Source organism: Clytia hemisphaerica, unplaced genomic scaffold (genome assembly GCF_902728285.1).
Source record: "Clytia hemisphaerica strain Z4C2 unplaced genomic scaffold, Clytia hemisphaerica genome assembly, whole genome shotgun sequence".
NCBI lineage: Eukaryota > Metazoa > Cnidaria > Hydrozoa > Leptothecata > Clytiidae > Clytia > Clytia hemisphaerica.
In genome coordinates, this window is record NW_027103839.1 from 1748816 (window position 1) to 1771604 (window position 22789).

Below are 22789 nucleotides of genomic sequence, written 5' to 3' on the forward strand. Positions count from 1 at the left end.
CAACCCCCCCCCCGCTTATTAATTTTTGGGAAAATGTTTTTAAAAGTTCCCTTTTTTGTCCTAATTCAGCTGTATTAGCCTCCTTTTCAAAAAATTTCCACCCAGGACATTTTTATTCCAACCCCCCCGGCTATTAGGTACCCGAGAGTAACTCAACTAGATTTTCCTTGCAACTTTGCCGAACTGACGTACGGACCAGATCAGTGAGGGCAACTTTTCAGTCCCTTTTGATAACATTTTCATACTTAATACTTTATAAAGACAAAACACCCCGAGATGCCTGGCCCTTTCAAACGACAAAAGAGAAAACAATATGCTCTTTTCTCTTCATAAAATTGTATTTGTAGATAATCTTTCAAGAATGAAGATGCCATCCCTACTTTTCATTTTCAAAAATGAACAGCAAAAGTTTGAAGGGACAATTTTACATGAAGTAAGATGGAAAAAATAACACACTCATTGGATTTTGAATTTAGCATGAGTTGTTGCCATAAACAGACTGTACCTTTAAAAGGTTGGTGAGTTCAGTCAAAACACAAATTTGATCTGCAACGTCACGCTTCACCTTGTCTTTATAGATGAGTCAAATTGAAACAACCATCGCCAAATAAACTCTTTGGTAGTTTTCCTATGGGCGTTTATTGAGAATTTTATTCCCTGTGAAAATCAGGAAAATGGGGCTCATAGAAGTTCTTCAAACGGAGAAAAGCTTCATTCCATTTGGGATAAAAAAACTGGGTTATTTTGTTCATTCATGCAAGGTGACTATCTAAAATATTAAAACACTTACCATTTTTTGCAAGACTTCTTTGTTCCTGACAAATACAGGAAGCAAGCCAAAAATGGATCACTTTCACTTATTATTACTTTTTCATCGCAAACTGTAAGTGTGAAAGTTATTTGGAATCCAATCTAAAAAATTTTCCTCTCCAACTCCTCCAGGTCCATAGCAAATTTTGAGTACTTGGATCATAGAATTATTATCAGATAGAATGAATTCATGCTTTTTTCCTCAAAAAATGAAGCGTGTCTGTAAGGGGTCCTTTATTAGTTGCAATGGGAATTCAATTGCACGTGTGCAATGATAATGTCATTTCTTTGATCTTATCGTATTTTAATTGCATATTTTCTCATGCTTGATTGGATTCTTTTGAAATCTCAAAATATTATGCACATAATTTGATTATTGTCAACTGGAAATTTCGGGCACTTCGGTCCCCTCAATGCAAAAAGAGTTACATATTTGAAATCAGCTCATTTTATAGATTCACCAGTGTTGAAAACTATTTGAAAACGCACTTCTAAGAAAAGAAATTTGGGTGTCAAGTTTTCACCTAAATTAGTTATTCTTTCCGTATAGACTAAAATTGATTTTTTAATTTTAGGAGTTAAAATCCATGGAATCACTAAATTTCAGCTCCTAAAATTCCAGATTGTAAGCTAAAATAGATTTGTAAATATCAATCGTTTTCCAAAACTAAAAATTTTGTAACTGAAAAAAAATACCGTGCAAACATACCCTTATAAAGAGATTTCTATCCACGCATCAGATTTTGAGAAACTCTTTTTTTACGACCAATAATCACTTTTAACAAAGGGAATCTGAATACGATGACGATGACGCAGCCAAAGTGAGATATTACCTTAAGTGGATAAATGCCAAATTAAATTCTCGCCAAAATTTCCAAATTCGGCAATTCGCCAAATTAAATCCCCGCCAAATTAAAAAAAAGAGAATTATGTGAAAAATCACAACTTTTTAGTATATTTTTGAGTAATTTTCACCCATTTCCGTGTGACAAAATTTCCAATTCGCCAAATTAAATCCACGCCAAATTTTACGAAATTGATTTATCGCCAAATCAAATCCCCGCCAAAAATCGTATTTTGGCCAATCGCCAAATTAAATCCACGCCAAAATTTATCCACTTAAGGTATTCTATCTGATAACAAATCACTGCTTGGATCGAGTGAAACATTTGCATCAGGGCTATGGGTGTCATTAGAAGTATTCACCCTCATCAAGACTTAGACTTTCTCAAAGTCTTTGACTTCATTTACACAACAAAATATCCATCCAAATATTTTCGTCTAGCACTAGAAGCGCAGCAGAACTTTTGAATTTTAGATAAGCCAAGATAGATATATAACAAAAAAACTTAATCATCAATTTGATCACCACGTTCCTCTCTAGACTATGCTAAGACAAATCACTATCTAAGAAATAAGCCCAAAGCCGAAGAAAATTCGCAAACGGGATTTTTATTCGAAACGAGTTTACAGCCGGTAGAGTTTCCCCGATAAGGTGCCACCCCGGGATTCATAAAGACTCCAAAACGGCGTCAGAGACAATGAAGTATAACTATAAGCATGAAGGGCTAGAATTGAATCTCCTTAGTAGGCTTTGAAGCCATCAAATCCTACCAAAGTTGGACCGCATGGATTTCACACATCCTATATTGATTAAAAAAAGAAAACGCTAAATTCAATCCGTCATCAAAATACGGAGCACATTTTAAAGGCTTCACTTTTTCTTGGCTGAGAAAGATTAAAGATTCGCTTCACTTCACTGGTCAGAGAGCGTAAGACGCGAGTCTACTGACGCAGAGCACGATGTAGAGACTAGCATAAGAAAAGGGAGTGGTGTGCACATATCTTAACCTATTAACTATTTACCGATGTCCTAATGACCAATGTCACCAGGACCACCGATGCAAAGCTGTATATGTGCACACAAAAAGGGTGAAAATGACGAAAAAGGAAATTTTAACAGTAAAGCTTTTCCAAAATAATCTGCACTCAGACAAGGCTGGAACTTTAATTAAAAATTAAATTAAAAAGGTATTTAAAGTCTATTCACGATAAATGTGCACTCTTTTTTCTTTTACCTATCACTTTTGAAGGAATTCTTCAATCTTTATAAATTTTGTATCATTGGAAAGATATTAGTGAGTGGAAAATTTTGAAATAAAAAAATCTTTATAAAAATTCTAAGAATTAAGATGAAAATGAAGAAGAAGAAAATGAAAATCTTGAAGAAAAGTGCTTTAACTTTCATTTTCACTGGAGAGATTCTTTGATCTTAGGAGGTCATGACTGTGAAGAAATTTCATTAAAATATTTATTCAATATAAAGTTATGATACAAAGTTAATAAGTGATTGACCCCAAAAAACAGCAAAAAACTGCAGAAAACAGCGTTTTTAGACTTCAATCAGCTTATAACTTTGTTTAATATCTTTTGGCCCAAATTTGCCAAAAAAAATTTTCCTTAAAAATCTGGCTCCGTCACATTTTGGGCATTGCCATTTTGCATCATTTTGTAAAAAATCAGAAAAAGATTATGAGTCAACATTGAGAAAAGCTATATTTTCTTATTTGGTTAAAGGGAATTTCCCCAAAATACGAAAATCCTTTTTTTAAAGGCGAATAAGAATTTTCCAGGAAAAACCACTTCAGCCATTCTTTAGAGAATCTTGCCCTCCATCTTTGTACAAAAAATCAGAAAAAAGTAACGACAGGATTTTACACAATTTTTTTACAATGATTTTACTACCACCGGGGTACCCGGAGGTAGGTCCAACAAAACGAAAAGATCGGTAGACGAAGATGAAAAGATTATTTTTCTCAAAAACTGAAATAGGGGCCTGAAAAAATAGTGATTCTATGATCTTAAAACATCATCACTCTGTAAAAACACTATTTCAAACACATACTTATTTATCTTATGAAATCAAAAGATGTTGCCCAAATTTTATCACTGATTGACTTTAAAACAGTAGCGTGGTGGCAAGGGGGCCGAAAAGACGCCTCTGATTACTAATTTCGGCGCCCCTTTGCTCTTTTACACCTTAGATAAGCCAGATTTCGGCCAAAAAGAGAAGAAATACCCCAAAATTTTCGTGTTCGCTTCACTCGTCTAATTTTCACAAACATAGACTATATACTTTTCGTAGGGGGCGCCAAAATCAAAAGCTTCTATAAATTGCCTCCCCAGTTTGCCCAAACTTTAGTTGACCCACCACGCTTTAAAAGCCATCATATAACAATGCGAAAAAACCAGCTTTTACTTTCAAATACGGGGGTGTTGTTGATATGAAAATAATACTCAAAGCGCGATTTTAAAAGTTAAAGTCAAGCTAAGATTTTTTGGTGACGTCGTCAATTGCATGGCAAAATTTGCATTTTCAAATTAGGCCTTGAGATGTGCTAAACTGTCAAACGTGCTAACCGCACTGGCTCAACTTCAGTATCTTTGAAAACTTAATGGCTTAAGGAAAATTTTAGCATTTCTTAATTAGATTACTCATCCCCAGGCCCCAATAAGAAATTTTTTTTTTAAATGAAACATGTACCCCGAGATATTCACCCAAGGAACAAGTATGCAAAATTTCAGCCAAATCCGATCATTTTTGAAGCCTCCAGTCTGCCCAAAAGTTTTTAACCTCGTTTTGAGGCTAAAACTCGTGACCACGCCCCTAAAAATGAAAATTTTGAAAACATGAAAAGACAAAATCTTTGATTTTAAAACCAGTATGCCTCGTGATCTGGCCATTGGAACCCTTTTTAAGGCATTCCGTGTCGAGAAGTGTTATCCATCTTTAAAAACTTGGCAAGAGTTAGTTTACAGAACTTTTTCTGAATTTATTGATATTTCGATTGACCATTATAACGGACTGATGAAGAACAAAAAGGTATGCTGAAATATCTATAGATTCCAAGTTCTATTTTACTACCACCATTCGAAATATTAGGTATAATTAATATTCGACACTCTATAGCCCCACTCTAGACATTGGAATTAATTTAAGCATTTTTCATACTAAATTTCCAGATATAGTGAATTACTTTTTTCTTACATTACAATAATAAGTAGAAAATATACTGTTAATGAAATATGGTTACTTACTGTATAACAACGTCAAATTTTAATCAAAACGCAAGAACAATTTTAAAAATGAAGAGATAATCCAGTAAAAAAGCAAAAACTACACCCAATAAGGGAAAGACGAATACATTTTCCCGACGTATACCAAAAACAACAGTCCTAAAAAATGAATGAAAAAGAAAAACACCAAAAAAAAAACAAAAGTTTTCAACTAATGTGAAATTATATAAAAATACTTATTAATACTAAAGGGTTTAGTATATTTACATGGAATGACTCGCAGAATTTTATACCTTTAAAAAAGAAAAATGGCCAAAATTAGAAGAAAGTCGCAACAATTAATTCTAATCTAAAATGTTGTTTGTTGCCCATCCGACAGTGACCTTGGTTGAATCTAATGTCTTTGCATTATCCACATTGGAAATGCACCGTTTATGAAGAAGCTGTAACTTCAAATGATAGTGTGAATGCTTCTCGAGTCCCAACTTGAATGTGAAGTCGCTTCAATGACTACTATCGGGTACTACCTAATAGCCATCCCCTGCTAATCAATTTTTCGAAAATCTTTTACCCAGGCCATTCTTATTCCAACCCCCTCCCCCTGCTTATTAATTTTTGGGAAAATGTTTTTGAAAGTTCCCTTTTTTGTCCTAATTGTCTTCCTTGTCTTCAAAAAATTTCTGACAGTGCAATCATCAATGACCTTCCACCTACAGACAATAATGAAATAGAGAAACACATCCATCTCCTCCAAAACAACAAAGCTAGCAATGATGTTGAAGCCGAGCTACTAAAAATCATCCTCATCCGATGGTGATGCAAGTAATATAAAGAATCACCAACAAATTGTGGGAAAACCTAGATATACCGAATGCTTGGGGTAACTCCCACCTGAGAACATTGCGTCATTACGTCAATTACGCAATTACGCAATTACGAATTTCGTTATGTCAATATTCAAAAGACAGACGATAATTCTTAATCATCCAGTCAACTCTACATATCCACAATCAATTGTCGAATCAAACGAATGCTGACTATCCAACGTATCCGAATTCAAATAATTTGGAGCCTATCTCGATTGTAAGACCAACCAAACACTGGTGAAAAGGAGACAAACCACCGTATCCAACTTGCCAACGCTAAATTTCAGCAATTGTCAAATTTTCGAATTAATCTGAAAACTCGCATATTATTCTTGAACAGTTTTGTGCAAAGTAGGCACATAGTATACGCATGTCAGAACTGGAATCTGACTCAACAACAACTTGATCGCGTGAATGCTGTGTATCGAAATCTTTTCCGTCGAATGATTCGTGGTGGATTCAAATTCGTGAATCCAGATGCCAACGACTATCGATATGCAATAAGTAACGCTCAACTTTATGGTAAATGTAATGTCAGCTTTTTTATAAGATCACAGCAACATAAATACGTCAGCCATACAATTCGAATGCCAGTAACACGGAACTGTTAAATTACTAACATTCAATGAAGACCACAATACTAAAAGAGGTCGGCCAACAAAAACGTTACTAGACTAAGTCATAGAATTTAAAAATGTTACTCTAAACCAATATTCCACTCTTGCCTTAAGCAAGAAAACCTAATTCTCTAAAATTTTGATAGCTCGACATAGAGTCAGAAGTGAGTAGGCCTCACAGACGAGAGTCATGGCTCTATGTCCATTCATGCCCAGCAAGATGGTTGTATAGTTTTTATCATTACCATTATTATTTTACAAGAGAATTCAGTCCGTCTATGAACCGGGTAAGAAAAAATGAATTCTTTGGTGTCCAAAATGAACATAATTTTGGCGCAGAAAATTGGGGGCCTTAGGCATGGTCATTTATACGTCAAAAGAAGCGTATTAGCATGTTGATTTCAGAACTGCCTGTTAATAGAATAAATTTTTTGACTTTTTTAACAAATTCAGGAAAAAGTAATTTATGACGACATAATTTGAATATCTCAAAAACTAACGATCAAAATAGGAATAAAATCAAAATAACATAATCATTTCATAATCTTTTGATAAATACTTTTCGAGACATTCAAATCATCATCAATGACGTCATAAAGCACTTTTTCCCTAATTTCTCAAAAAAGACAAAAAATTAATTCTATTAACAGGCAGTTCTGAAATCTACATCCTAATACGCTTCCTTTGACGCATAAATGACCATGTCTAAGGTCCCCAAATTTCTGCACCAAACGTACGTCCTTTTTGGACATGCCATAAGTTACTCGATCCACCATCGAATCATTACCAAGAAGTGTTTTTCTATTCCACATTACACCATTACAAACTTTCAGCAAATCCAATATCGAATCATTACCAAGAAGAGTTTTTCTTGTCCACATAACACCATTACGAACTTTAAGCAATAGTTGACCATTCATGAAACACAAAATATATTCTACTTTTTGACAGTCTGGCGAGAGGCATGTCATAATAGCAAAGCATAATAACTTTTTTCCCATATAATGGTCATAGATGAGAGTGGTATTACTGTTTCTGGTGCATGATGAACTTTCCAACGATTTTGTAGATCGTTGTGTTGTAGTTTTTATGAAAAACAAATTAATCGTTCTTTGAACAAGTATTGAATTAAAACAATAATAAATTGTCGAGTTCACCATTGTAAGTTTTTGAAAACTCTGGGTCATCTCCGAGAAGAGTAAGAAATCTTTCAATGTGTTCATAGTGAAGATAACGGTTGATGTAAAATCTTCTTTTGTCAATGGTTTTGAAAATACGACATCAATTTGCGCGTTGGCGGCGGATTTCTGTTGTGAAATGTTTGAAGACTCAGGGTTTTGGGTTTTATCATAGGATGGATTTGAGTGAATAGAATACCAGGGCTTCAATTTCGCCGTTGATAGTGACGGTATTGACGCCGATGATAAGAGTGACGGCTTTCTAACATAGCTAGCACACGTGCTCCATATTTCTAAAGCCTTAAGTGTTGCTTGAGGTTCTTGTATCATGGTTTTCATATCTATCTTCGAACTATTTTTCGTAAGATTTAAAGATTTGGATCGATGTGTTATATAGTGTAAATCTACCAGATCAGGACTCGAAACATCTTTACATGACATTAGTTTGTGCGTTTTTCGGTTAAGTCGATTCACAGCGTTGATATAATGTAGTGTAATCGAAGGACAATCAAACTTTGAAATGTAATGTTGTGGTAAGAATGTACAACTCCAATATTTTTGGTTAATTTTCAATGACTTTGATATCCGAGGAGTGTACGGTTTTAATGTAACTGAATATATAAAGTTAACATAAGTTTGTGTGTTGACGCCAATTCTCCTGGGTAGCAAGGTAGGTGAAAATCTCCGTGAAGTTCGAACCGACTTCATATCTGTTTGGTAATAAAATGAAGATCTGCAGGAACATATGTGACAATGGCAGGTTCTGATTGTCTTTTGCTGATAATAGGTATAAACATGATTATAATTTTTAAGATAATGTTCAATGTGTTTATTGTATAGATCAAAGGTTTGGAATTTTGCATTATGAAATTCCATTTTGTACAAGGGTTGCGGAAACGAAAATATCCGCAAGAAGTTTATAACAAAAATGAAGTCTAATATAAATTTATTACTTCTAAGTCCTGTAAATCTTTCAGAGTGAACTGGCGTTATTTTACAAACTACATTTCGTGATTCTGGGTTAAGTTTACCAGCATTTACTTGACCTTTATCTCTAAAAAAAAGCATCCATCCTTGATAAAACCCGAGTTTGGTTTCTTCAGTTTTTCCTGCGAAACAAAATAAGGGCACCCTGATGCGATATTCATGTGTTTGGTCGGTTTCTTGAAACTTGAGGAGTTAACATCAGCATTAAACGTTTCCACCACATTCCTTTCTTGGTTTTCCTGGTTGATTAAAGTGAAAGTAACTTTCTTGTTAAAAGGCCATTCTAACAGAGTATCGAACTCAGATTTCATTAGGACAAAGAAAAGCGACACATGGGTGCCTTTACCCATTCCGTCACCGTTCAGGTAGAGTCGTGCGCAGAATTTGTACCCATATCGAGAGGTGAATGAAGGTGCACTGTGTAAAGCTGTTGTTTTTCCAATTACCGCTTGTTGGTATCGCGTTTCAAAATTGTCGATCTTCCAAATCATATGTCCGTCGAATGTCGTGTTTTCGTGGAGCTGATGACGTAAGTCGACGTCGGAGAGATTCTGGCTGATGTTGCTGACAGTCTTGTTCATTTGTGTGACGTCATCACGTGTCTTCTTTATCTCTTTGTGAATGCCAGACGACATCTCCGCACTCATGACTGTGCCATCGCCACCGCTTGGCTGAAAAAAAAAGACCCGTAGGCTTTCCTAAGACAGTGTAACGGACCCGTAGGCCGTTCGTAGATACCTTTGGCTAACTATCCTTTGGCTAACTATTTTGTTCTTCTTTCTTGTGAATAAAAGAAAGTAGCCTACGATTTAACGACTCCTGAGGTTGGAGGATAAAACTTAAAATCAAGAAAGCTCCCTGGCACAAAACTTCTCGTAAAAATAAATCATAGCGAGCATCGTTCCTACCAAATCATTAGTCGAAAAAGAAATTAGCATGAAACTTACGCCTCGGGCTTTAATAGCCTCCACCTCTGATAATTTGACCTGCAAAACTTTTTGAAACTCGTCAATTTTGTTTTCAAACTCTTGCTGCATTTGTCGAGTAGTTTGTGTAAATTTTTCTTTAGTTGAATGCAACTCGAGTTGTAATCCTTTGATCTGGTTAACCATTTCAGTTTTTTCTTGCTGATGCTTAGTTTCGTTTGCTTTGTAATGTTCGGAAAACATTTTGGCATGAAGTAAAGCATTTCTTGTGATGTGCTCATCCACTGACTCGAATTCGGAAACCTGTGAAAATGTAAATAACTTAAATAACAGAGAAACCTCCACGAGTCCCAGGTAGGGTCGCAAAAACACCAAAATAGAAAAATCAGTCCCTCGTAGGGTGCCTATTTTTGGACAATTTGGGGAAAAAGTAGAAAATTTGAGAAAATTTTGGAATTTCAGTCCTATTCAGGGTTTTTTCGCAAAATTCGAGTCCCACGTAGGGTCCATTTTTAGAACCTCAGTGGAGAAACCCCCGTCGGTCGACAAGGGTAGTACCCCCTCCCCCGGGAGAAATTGTAATAAGAGCGCCCGACTAATTGACCCTTTTACCTTGAATCGACATCGAATATGCAAGCAAAACGACATTAGTTGTTTCTTGTCGACGGTGCCACAACTTGAAGAAAGACAACCGTTTACTTTTAAATTAGCAGTCTCTTCAGAGGCATGTAATTAAAAAGGGTTTCCATTATAGTCCATACAATACTGTATCATACCAATGTTTCTGATAATCCATAAACCTTTCCAACAATGTTAATTGATAGTTTTAATGACGAAGTCGAAGTGTTTATCAAATTGAAGACTAATACACACTTTTTGCCCCCGCAACGAGCGTAGCGAGTGAGGAGGCCTTCATAGCTTCACGCAAGGATATTGGACAGGAATCTCGAATCTTTGCGCGCGCGCGTTTGTTCGTATTTCTGTTCCGGCCAATTAAGTGTTCCGCAAAAATATGGCGGTAAATTATACAGCGGTAAATGTTATACACATTTTCATATTACGTTATATGCTATTACCATTATTATATATTGCATTTCATTAGTTTTGATTTAGGATTGAAAAGCTGAAGCGAGTGTTATAAATGCAAATTATAGAAAAAGTATATAACATCACCATAACAAGGATTACAATATTACTTTTGCAAATCAAAACAAACAAAATGGCAGACTGGTTATGATGATGAGCTGATTCGATTCATTGAATGGAAAAAGTGTTTTGTATGTCTAATTTTGTTTCTTGTCTTTAAAACTGAATAAATACTGTAATTTAGTCAGAAGTTCATTTCAGCAATGATTTCAATTCTTTTTCGGGAATCTTTAAAGAAATTTGCTCAAGTTTTCAAATGTACATTTTGTTGATATTTTTGTTCAAACTTATCAAACTGTAATTTATATTGTCTGTTATTTTATTAATAACTACCTTTATTGTTTATAGAGCTTCTTAAGCTTTAAAGACCATTATATGTCGTCGTAACTCGGGAATATCTTTCTTAACTCGGTAAAACAAGATACCGGCAAAGTACAAAAAAGTAAAAAATGTAGCATATGAATCCAAAATTGAATGTGGATCGATCTATCTAAACAAACTTTTTTTTTGGTCTTCAAAATAGATTTACCTCACTTAGAGTGTTTTCACTGTTTGTTCAGTGTGGTAAATCTATTTGGAAAACCTGAAAAAAGTTTGTATAGGCGCATACATTCAACTTTTTCAGTTGTGATAGCCTACGTAATAACTTGCGCTCCAGTAGTTTGGTGAAATAGCTCCAATTCTGGCTTTCCAAGTTAGGAGGGACCTTCCCGAAGACATTTAACGGTGGTTAGACTAGGCACACAGACAGTCATACAGAAACGGTAAAACAAGATACCGGCAAAGTACAAAAAAGTAGAATGTAGCATATTAATCCAAAATTGAATGTGAATCGATGTAAACAAACTTTTTTTTTTGGTCTTCAAAATAGATTTACCTCACTTAGAGTGTTTTCACTGTTTGTTCAGTGTGGTAAATCTATTTGGAAAACCTGAGAAAAATGTATAGGCGCATACATTCAACTTTTTCAGTTGTGATAGCCTACGTAATAACTTGCGCTCCAGTAGTTTGGTGAAATAGCTCCAATTCTGGCTTTCCAAGTTAGGAGGGACCTTCCCGAAGGCATTTAACGGTGGTTAGACTAGGCACACAGACAGTCATACAGAAACACCATAAAGTGAAAGTATATAGCTATAAACTCAAAAAGTCTAGCTTCCTGAAGGCACATCTCTTCATTGTCTGCGCTGCGATCATCTTAATGGATTCAATCAGCTTTTAGTTTGGAGAAAAGATTGCATCATGAAAAAGTACTATGCACTTTAAAAAAAATTAGGCGCATTTCAACTTTTCTCGACTGTACGTCTGAATGGACCACAATGGCATATCTTTATTTTTCTTTTGACCAACAACATGAAAGATTTTGCTTGAGAAGTACAATCAAAGTGTAGGCGAGTGGAGTCCGGGCCTTAGCTAGGATTGGTTTCTATTTCGCCCTATTTAAGATGGCGCAGAACTTTTTGATAAATTTTATCCGCAGTATCCTCTTGACTATTGTTTATTAGGCAAAGTAGCAATAGAGAATCAATCAATCAATCAATCAGTAATTAAATCAATCAATCATCAAATCAATTAATTATTCCTGATTATTTTTTATGTTTCAATCTTTAAAGCATTAAAAGCTTTATCTCGTCAACCTGTTCCGACAAGCTCGTTTCTTGAACCCGTCTTACATTTAAAATCTATTCCATGTAAATTGGAAGTTTGTTTTGCTACCATGTACAAACCACTCTCAAGGAAGATACTCTCGGGTATCTAATAAACGTACATGTACGTTTATTAATTTTAACAAAAATTTTCCTCAATTTCAAGTGCCTACTTTTGTTTCTAATGATATAAATATCCATCTTTGACTTTTGAGGTTTGTTCTACTCGTCAAAAGAAAGCAAATTACCCAATATTTACCCCCTAACCTCATTAAAAAGATCCTTCAATTAGGTTTGCATGCCTCTATTTTCGACCCTGTACGTTTATTCGCTACTGTACGTTTATTAGGTACTCGAGTAGTCTAATTACTCTGATATGGTTTCCACATGATAGCAAAAATGAATGCCAATTTAAGTGGAATAAACTTTAGCTTGCAAAACATAAGAGTCATTTCTTTTTAATTAGATTTTTTCATGTCTTCGTCGAAACCTTAATTATGACTAGGCCATCGTTTTTATTTATTTAGATGGAGTGTTATTGTTATTATTTTCAGGAAAAAAGAAAATCTTTTATTTCTTCGTTTAACCAAACGTGTAGTTACTTACTATTTTTTTGTCCCCATGCATTTCTTATAATCTTGCAATTGACATTGTTATGATTATACAATTTATTATAGAATTTTTTAAATATTATATTGCTGCGGTGGCATGTTAGTGTAAGCTATGTACTAGTTTATAACAATAATGTATTTTGGCTAGTTTGGTTGTACTCACCCTGAAGTTATTCTTATAAAAAAAGCGTGTATTCTATTTGGACAGCCTGGTTAGCATACCACATAGCTGGAAAGTAAAACTTGATTTCAATATGGCAGCCACAAACAAACACCGTTTCTGATCAACCATAAACCACTGAATTTTGATGATCTTGAAAATCAAGCCTTGTTAATTTACCTGAAATTGACATCCAGCGTGTGCATAAGGACATGCCATGTTGCTCATTGCCAGAACACATTGTTTCTGATGTTGTTCCATTTCGCTGGGAGGAAATTTCTTGGAACAAAAGACACATTCTGTTGGACCGAATTGACATACTGCATTGTGATCCTAGAATGAAATGATATTTTAAAGATACACACAGAGTTATGTTCAGGGATTATGGCAGTTGGGACAGGTCAAGTGTATTGATTTGAGTAACCCTTTTGCAGAAGTTTTATCTTATTCGTTAATTCATAGTACACTAAAGTCTATTTCAAATTAGCGGGCAGTGTTTTTTCAAACCTCAATAACTTTTGATAGAATTTGAATTAAGTAGCGATTTTGTGCTCGTTAAAAAAGATAATCCGGAGTGGAATATTATCAAAAAAGATAGGTAGCCTTTGCAGAAAAAAAAATAATCTAGGCGTTTTGATTTTGCTTGTTTTTTTGTTTTTAAACATACTTCGAGTTCCATATTATACTACGGTTCTTATCCCTATTAAAATACTTAAAAATATAAATAAATAAATAACATCTAAAAAAAACTTAATTTATAAAACAAAACAAATTTGTCGGAAAATCGACCAAAATACGAGACAATTGTCGCAGAAACGATAGAGTAATTGCGAAATTATGAAAGCAAGATAGAACTGGAAGGGGCTTAGAAAATTGTTCAAATTTAACTCTAGTTCATAAATAAAAAAATACTTTATACTAAATATAGTAACCTAGCATAATCTAAATATTACTCTATGTGCTTTTAATGTAGAGATGGCTTGAGCTCAGATAAACTGGAAAAAAAAAAGATTATGGATATCCGACCGGATCAGGCGTGGATTGGCTAGAATTGGCTTTGGGAAACGGAGGACATACTCGAGCGCAGAAACAAAGAAGTCATTAAATAAAATAAAAATAAATATTTTTTAGAAATTAAAATAAATTTTAACTTTTAAATATATTGTTTTGAAAATTGGAGAATGAGAAAATTTGTAACAATGAAAGGTGATTGAAAATTAGAGAACTTGAATACACTCGCGAGAAAAGATTATGTTGGTCAGGTGAATAAATTTAAGCTAAAGTTGCTGCTAATGATCTATGTATCTAAGAAATATTTTTTCAAATTCTTATAAAAGATCTTTACAGATTTTTCCTCCCTCAGAGGTCTGGGAAGGTCATTAAAACACCATTACAATTTGTTCCTGAAAGGAACCATTTTCACCATTTTCAATAGTAATACCGACATCATTTATTCTCAAACCTCTAACTGGTTAGGGACGTGGCATCGAAAAATATGATGGCCAGTTTTTATCAATGAGCACTTTAAAGCCTGCCACAGCCAGATCCATTTCAACTTCGACCAGCAACTAGTCAAGGTTGACGACATCTTTACGGTGGGCGAATTTCCTGAGCAGGTAGCCAGCAGCACAATTTTGAATTCGCTGTAACTTTTTCTTCATGTACTGTGTCCAAGAGTATACAGTATTTCAGTAGTTCACTTTAGACAGGACTAGCGACTCTGCCAGCGTTTTCCTGACGTTGAAAGGTGTAAATCGTTGAAATTGCTTCAACACTTGAAGATAAGACTGAGCAAATTTTGTTACGTGATTGATTTGATCTATCCATGTAAGGTTTTGGTCGATCATGTCCCCCAAAAGACTTACCGTTAACTCCTGTTTAATAGAGTGACAATTTTTTGATCGAACAAGGTAGGATCGGTAAGTAGGGAGGGGTCTTGGTTTGTGAAATACTATCATTTGAAGTTCGTCGTCCTTGAATATTAGACTATTATTGGTGTACCATCTCGATAGTTCCGTGAGATCCCTTTCAAAGGATATAACATTCTCCGATATTTGAATTTGACGGGGTTTCGATGACTTCCTGACTCGATGTGATCAAGGATCTGCATGAGAATGATTTTTTTGAAATCCTTTGGTAGTAAATGTAGAATAGAAACAGGTCGAAAGTCCTTTGCAACCGCAGGATTTCTCACCTTCAGGATAGGGCAGACACTTGTCCGGGAAGATACCGGTTTTAATTGAGTTGTTGATGATGTGAACGAGGGGCGATGTGATGTAGTCGCTGACCGGCTGAGCGATAAGAACATTATTTTGTGACTGTTTTTGACCTTTCGGTATTCATCTCTCAATCATCTGATTCGGCGACTTTTCTTTTTTCGAAGGTCTTCTAAATGGTTTCTAGATCGGACAATATCAGGATCTTGCATCCACGGAGCAGGGGGACGTGTAAGCTTAACCCGTTTCTCTGGAGCGTGTCTGGATAAGCAGTTAGTAATTAGCGTGTTAAAGCGTTTATCGACTTGAGCATCGGGATCATCAAAACTGTAAATAATGTTCAAAGCGAGCTGAGAAAAATCCTCACATAATCTCGAAGTGAGAAATTCTTTTCGTTTCGGATGATCTTGTGCCGTGGCTCGAACCTTTGTTTTCGGAAGGGAAATCAGAAGAGTGTGACCAGGCTCAATTTTGTAGAAAATGTCTTCTTTATGAGAATCAATAAACTTTTGGACTGTTCGTACTGTTTGTGACTCCTTTAAATCTTCAATTTTTTGGGGCAATTGTTCTAGAACCTTGCCAGTGCTACATCCAGCTACTTTAATGGGATTAATTTTCGCAGGATTAAATTTTACGGTTGGACTCATCCGCAAAATTTTATGATTTCGCGGGGACTTAATTTCACGGATGCCATTATTAGGAGTCAATATTTTTATGGTTTTATATCTTTATACTGCCAAATTATACATCCTACTCTCGGGTACCTAATAGCCGGGGGGGTTTGAAACAAGCGGGGGGGGGGGGGGGCTGGAAAAAATCTCAAAACTTAATAAGGGAGGGGGTTGGAATAAAAATGTCCTGGGTGGAAAATTTTTGAAAAGGCAGTTGTATTGAAGTTTTTATAAGATGCTCACATAATTGGTTATTCAAAACAATAGAGATGACGCGTTCTTTAGAAAAATATAATAAAAGTTTTTGTTTGAATAGTTAACGACCAATCCAATGACAAAAATTCTTGTAAAATCATCTTGACCCTGAAAAGGAGGCTAATACCTGCTAATACAGCAGAATTAGGACAAAAGAGGAAACTTTCGAAAAATTAATTAGCAAGGGGGCGGGGACAGCTATTAGGTACCCGAGAGTAGTTGTCGAAATACACATTATTAGCGGTTCTTTGATGCCAGTTAACATTTTAAAAGAAATTATCTATCATTTTTTGAGTTGTGTTCAAAAGAACTTTTTATAGTATTATTTCGTATACGACCTTTCCAAATCTTCATTGGGGCTTAATTTCGCGGATGATACCCAAATCCACGAAATCCACGAGTTTAATCCCCGCGAAAATTTATCCCATTAAAATATTTGCAAAAAGACTGTCTATCAAAAAAAGTGCTTTTTGGAAGCCGAAAACCAATAAGACACCTCAATAATCCTGAAATAAGGTTGAAGTCAACATTTGATTTTGGTAGAAATATTTCCTTTCCAGTTATATGATGGTTGAAGCTGACCGAACTCACCATATAGCAACTTCGATGAATTCAAAATGACGAACTTGTGACGAGAATATGAATTTTAGTAGACCAGTGCAATGATGCAGGATAGTTTTCGAAATGTTTGCCACTGAAGATAGGAGCAAAACATTTCATTGATCATTCTCACCAAAGGAGTTGGGAGACCGTAAAAAAAGTTTCTCTTGTGACTTAAGAGAAGTAATGGTAATGGAAACAAAACGCTTAACGCCAGAATTATCCAAATCAGCGCACAGTTCGGTGTACAACCAAAAACAGATCAAGAAGCAGGCAGGGACGATGCGGGCGAGTTTCCACCACTGTCGTTCGTCGGGATGTTAGAGCTGGCTGTCGTTTCGGCCAATATAACAATAAGTTGTCTGTATCACTTGGTGAAGTGCGGAAGCTGGACCCTGTACAAAATATGGATTCTTTGCAAAATTCGTAAACTTCCCAACTCCTTTTCTTGTCCAATATTCCCATAGGATCAAATGAACAAAATACTTCATTCGGTAGAACAAGTTTTTATACTACTAGAACCAGTGATAACGTACAAGCAACCAAAAAACGGAAAAATAAAATTCAGCGCTCTGGATTAGGAACGGTAAAAAAGTCTGAAAGATCAAAGTTGAGAATTGTATGTTTTCAAGCACAACTTCGTTAGAGGGCGACCCTTGGGCGCCCCAGACAAGGGACGGTTTACCCAGTGTCAAGTAGATAACTCCTTTCGAAATTTCGCTCCATTTTCCATAGGGGATTGATTTAAAATTCCTTTCTTGATAGCTGAATCTTGAATAACCAATCGTGGTCCAATTTTCGCTTTGCTTAAAATTGATTTCGTTTGTTTACAAATTTTCTGATTGTTTTCAGTTGCTATGGTGACACCAAGTTTCCAACAACTTTAAGTTTACCGCCGTAGCATCAAACATTGTTTAATCGTCGACGTCGACTCCCTAAAAGATGGAAAACACTTTTAATGACTATAACAAACAAATGTTTGTGAGACAAGAACATATTAAAATATACTAAGGTTCTTCGCAAAAAGATGGTTGAAGTAATAATATATAATTCCCCTAATTTCAAACTAGTAATGGGTAATAGATAAAACTTTATCGTTGTATTTAGCTAGAAAAGGGATTTTAGGGGCCATGTATTATTAACGAGCAATCTTAAGCAGTGAAATCTAAATGATATATTATATCTCACTTAGAGCGATTGGTCGTTTGGGAGAACGCGACGGTCTTTTGAATAACTAATTACTCCAGCAGAAGTGTACAACACAGCTGTTACCTGGGTACAAGATAAGTTATCTTATACCACTTTACTGTCTGGAGTAATTTGTTATTTAATAGGTCGTCTTGTTCTCCCAAACGACTATAGACTTTAATTTTTCAAATATTGAAGTAAATAGTACGCGTTCTAAGATAGAAGATTATTTGAAACTTTTCCATATTTCTGTTATTGTGACTGGTTCCCTTTCTCGACCACACAAATTAACAGCCTCGTAAATAAGAACATATTTGTTCACACTTTGAATCTGCTATGCTTTTTACGCTTTCACATAAGAATTCAAACAGTATTTGTAAACCACTTAACTTACCCCGCATTTAACTTCTCTTTTTCTCCTTTTTCTCCTCATTCCTCCTCACACATGGGATTCATCATCAGAGTTCTCAATGTATGGGATCCATGATGTAATCTTTTAAAGTTCAAAAACTCTTGGATTCAAATTAAGGGTAAATACCATTGATCGTAATGCATATATTACTTTTTTTTCGCAGGAAAGTTAACAGCAAATTCCGCGGATGAGCTCGATTAAATTATATTCCATCATCAAAGAATAATGAATACGCGCCTTATATTTTTGCAGGGGTTCTCATTTTCAAAAAGATTACGTCATAGATAGCATGTATGGAAATTTCAGCTACATTTTGGTAACGATCTGGTAAAATGGGACCAAGTCTTTATCAAATTGAAGGATTTATTTCCCATGAGAAGATCATCTGTGATCCGATTTGCTGAGTCTTTATCGATCATTTTCACCTCTCCTCGCAAACTCACAAAGATGATAGAGAACAAACCAAAAGGAGGGCCAGATTGGACAAAATTGGTTCAAACTAGTGACCTGATTAATGTAAGCATTTCTAAATAGGTACGAAGAAGCCCATTTACAAATTCCTCCACAAAAGTAGCAGTAGTGAAACTAACATCAAAACATTTTCCATTTTTCATTCACAAAAAGATACACAGTTGGTTCTAGCTGATTCGAACTAAATATTGGAATCCTGGAAAATCTACTCTCATTAATTTTTTTAGGGATAGTTGAGAGTAGTAATGAACAGTGGCATATCCCAAGATTTTGCATTCTACAAAAGTTAGCTTGATTAATATTGCTTACTAACTGTTTTGGCAGTTAAAAAAACTAGGAGCTGATTGTAGGTGTGACACTACACTTCGCCATTCGATTTACATTCTAGAGCAGAATACAGACTCAATTACTTCTCACAGTAGCAAGTTTTTGTGCTGTTTGTAGCCCTTATTTTTATAGGGGTAACGTTTTTTAAGGCAGTTGTGTAAAAAGGGCCAATGCAAGAATGGTTGATATAGAGTTTCTGTTGTGACGTCTGAAAGAAATCCAAGGGTATTTTGCTATACTGTATTAAGTCAATTCTTGGATATTTGTCGACTGTGGATATTTCAATGAGTGTCGTATTGTAATGGATTTTTAGGTTTTGTCTACTAAATTAAATAAATATCCTTTTGAATATAATTAGATGAGCTTTGAATTACATTGTTTTACCTTTACTCGGTACAATGAACTTCAAAAGGGAATGAGTTGGCAATGGAGAATGCGATAACGCCTTTATCAGATAAGTGGCACGTGATTAAAATGCACATGTTATGTGAACATGATATTGATTAATTTTTTTGTAAAAACCTTTCGGTTACTTTTAGAACTCGGCAAATTTTCTCATCTTTATCGGTACAGAGGGATGTCAGGTGCATATTTTCAGGATTCTAGCCCCATATCTGCTTGAAATAGTAATTGCAATAATTTTTGACAATCAGCAGATCTATAAAAATGTTCTTTTAAACAAAAGCATGAATTTCATTATTAATGACGCTAAGTTCTCATCATCTAATAACCACAAAGGAATTTCAACAATGTATCAAAGGGGCACGGGTTTTGACCTCGTTCGCACTATTTTTTAAGCTGTGAAAGATTTAGTAATTCTGTATAATCTTTTCTATGTTTTTTCAAGGAGGAAGGATAAAAATAGTTTAATGGCAAATTATTAAATTGAATTTAGAGTCAGTTTGAATTTACCCAGTCTTCTCAAAAAATAAAAGGGGAAGTTTGAAGGAGTTCCTTTTCTAATTATAATTCCATTGTTAACATGTGAGAGTTTTACTAGTATAGTTTTTAGCTGAAAATTCATTTCAAGTTTTTTTAATTTGTAGCCTACAGTCTGTTCCTCTAAAGGATCCTGCATTGTAACACGCATGCGTAATTTGTCGTTCTTTTAGACCACATGTAGTTAATTCCCGTGATAAACGAAGGGGAATGACAGGGTGGTACAGTCACTTTCGGTCGGGGTTGTGGACGGCGAAATATGTCGTTTTTTGTGAAATTTGTCGTTCTTTTTGTCTATTTTTAGCAATACAGGATTCTTTAGATAAACCCCCTCCCTAGCAAGAATATGCAACGAGCAACATATTAAAAGATATTTGGTTGGCATCGATATCTATTTAAATATCTTAAATTTATACGATAAGCCTTCATTTTTACCCGCGGCAATAGGACGAACCTTTTAAAAACGAACCGGGTTGTTTTGATATTAACAATCTTTTTTCAGTACATTCTAGATATATAACAATTACTCAAGAGGGGAAAGCTCCCATCGAGCATAATGCAAAAGTAATCATTCCCTATCTACATTTAGATTTAATTTGGCAAAATTACCGAAAGATTCATGATTCATTAGCAGAATGAATTAAGTTAGGGCCTTTTTAATAAAACTATTGATTCTGACCAGAGTTGCCAATTCAGCCGTGGCGCAAGTTAGCAGCAAATAATATTTTAGGCGGAAAATGTTAACTTTTAAGATCAGAAATCAAATATTTTGCTATTATAATCCACAAAAAAGTTAAATTTGGTACTTTTGGAAAGCTCGCCATATTACGATATATCTTCACGTGGCTTAATTAAAATTGAAAGATTCTTTTTTACCTAAAAGTATTAAACTGTCTTAAACATATGAAGACAATGTAATACTTCTTTTTGAGTTTTGTATATTTTACAGAGCCTGTTTTAGTATTCATTGGGTATCAAATTACATTTCAAAATTTATAAAGGTGCATTTGTGTTGGGATTGTGTAACATGCTTTTCAAGAAAATTCGATTTTTTTTAATCAGAGTCTCATAACAAAGCATAAAAACCTTATAGTAAAAGAAAATTTTAAGTAAGAAAATACCTCTAACAGTTTGACGGATCCTTGCCAGCCACATCCAAACTTTGCATTTGGGCAAAAGCATGCCAGCATAAGAATCTCTCGTTGTTTTGCTCTATCTGGATAAGTGCCGTCTAGCTCAATAACTTCATGGTCGATTGGACATATGTTTGAGTCCCTAAAAGACAAAATTTCAAAGTCTGTTTATTTTGATTTTACAATTATATATACCAAAGCAATTTCTGTAAAAAAAATTTACACCGGGTGACAAAATATTTAAAAAAAAAAAAATGAAGAGGATTTATAACTCGCCTCACTAAGAAGGTCAATGTTCAGAAGATTTTTTTAAAAGTCACAATCACATCAAAGAGCTCCTCCTGAATTTTCTTCTCGTAGTCAACTAAATATTCCTGCATATATACAATTAAGATGACAGTCCCTTCCTCTTATATACGTTTTTTATAAGAAAACGTATAGACACCTATATAAGGCTTGCATTATGCTTAGCATTCTACTTTTCTTATTTGTTCTTAAAACAATAGAGCTTTTGTTTACTTTAGGTACCCAAAAACTGAGCCTGCATATGCTTAAACTTATAGAAAAAACCTGTAGACCTTAACAGTTGCCCCTCCCTGTCAGAAACCAATTTTTAACAAAAATAAGATCCTTAGAGAAAAAAAATTACTTCTAAAGGCTCTGATTTCGCATACTTTCTTGGTGCCGAAGCGATTTAGAGGGATTAGTACTGGCTGGGATCTGTACGTTTGCCAGAAAACTAGTTTTCAGGTCTCCAGAGCCGCCTAGGCTTAGTATGATGTAAGCTTACAGTGCTTTACTACTGGAGCCCTAGTTAAAGGTTTTGTTTTTACATAGTGTTCTAGTTTCATATCAGACACATATTTCATATTTAGACAGTGTCTGCCTATATTGTTATGTTATGCTGATGTAAGCAAAAAAATGTTTTTCTCTTCCTCTTTTTGACCAATCTTCCTCCACATTCGTGTCAATACAATGTGAAAAAAAGCTTGTGAATCAAAATTGATGAGTAAGCAAAACGATATCACTCTAATCTAGAAAGCCAGAAATGCAGTTCACAGGTTACAGGTCATAACACAGGTTACATATCATATAAACCACAGACCGGAAAATTGTAATGTACTTGTAACATATAATTTATAACATAAGTTCCTAACATATGAAATTATTATATAGATATATGCAACGGAAATGTTGTATACAAAATATACTATTCAAATCAGCCCCAATTGACAAAGTGACACTTAGTAAATTATGAAAATAATGACATCATCACAAAGTAAGAGGTGTGTACACCAATTTACAACAAAATATTTTTTCATGCTCAACATGATGCTGACGATGCAAGTGGATATAGATTGACAAGTGCTCCAAGAGAGCTGTTTTAGAGATAGAAGATAAGTGACATCATTGTTATCAAAAAATACAAAGAAGGGAAAAAAATAGTCAAATATTTATAAAATAAGATCCTTTTGGTGCTATTTTCATCAATTCTTGTTATCATACCCAAGGTGATGCAGGAGATATAATGCAGGATATGATAAAGCGATTCTGTA

The 22789-nt window shown here is 34.8% G+C and overlaps 1 protein-coding gene across 1 annotated transcript; it reads right to left on the bottom strand.

Annotated features, from left to right (window-relative positions):
- Positions 1 to 4826: 4826 nt before the first annotated feature.
- On the bottom strand, positions 4827 to 21375 carry LOC136807428 (TNF receptor-associated factor 3-like; the record flags this gene model as incomplete). The annotated part of the gene is given in 4 exon segments (XM_067064015.1): positions 4827 to 9206; positions 9483 to 9764; positions 13202 to 13354; positions 21222 to 21375. Coding segments are annotated over 4 exon segments (1210 nt in total), but the record flags the coding sequence as incomplete, so codon positions are not given.
- Positions 21376 to 22789: the final 1414 nt, after the last annotated feature.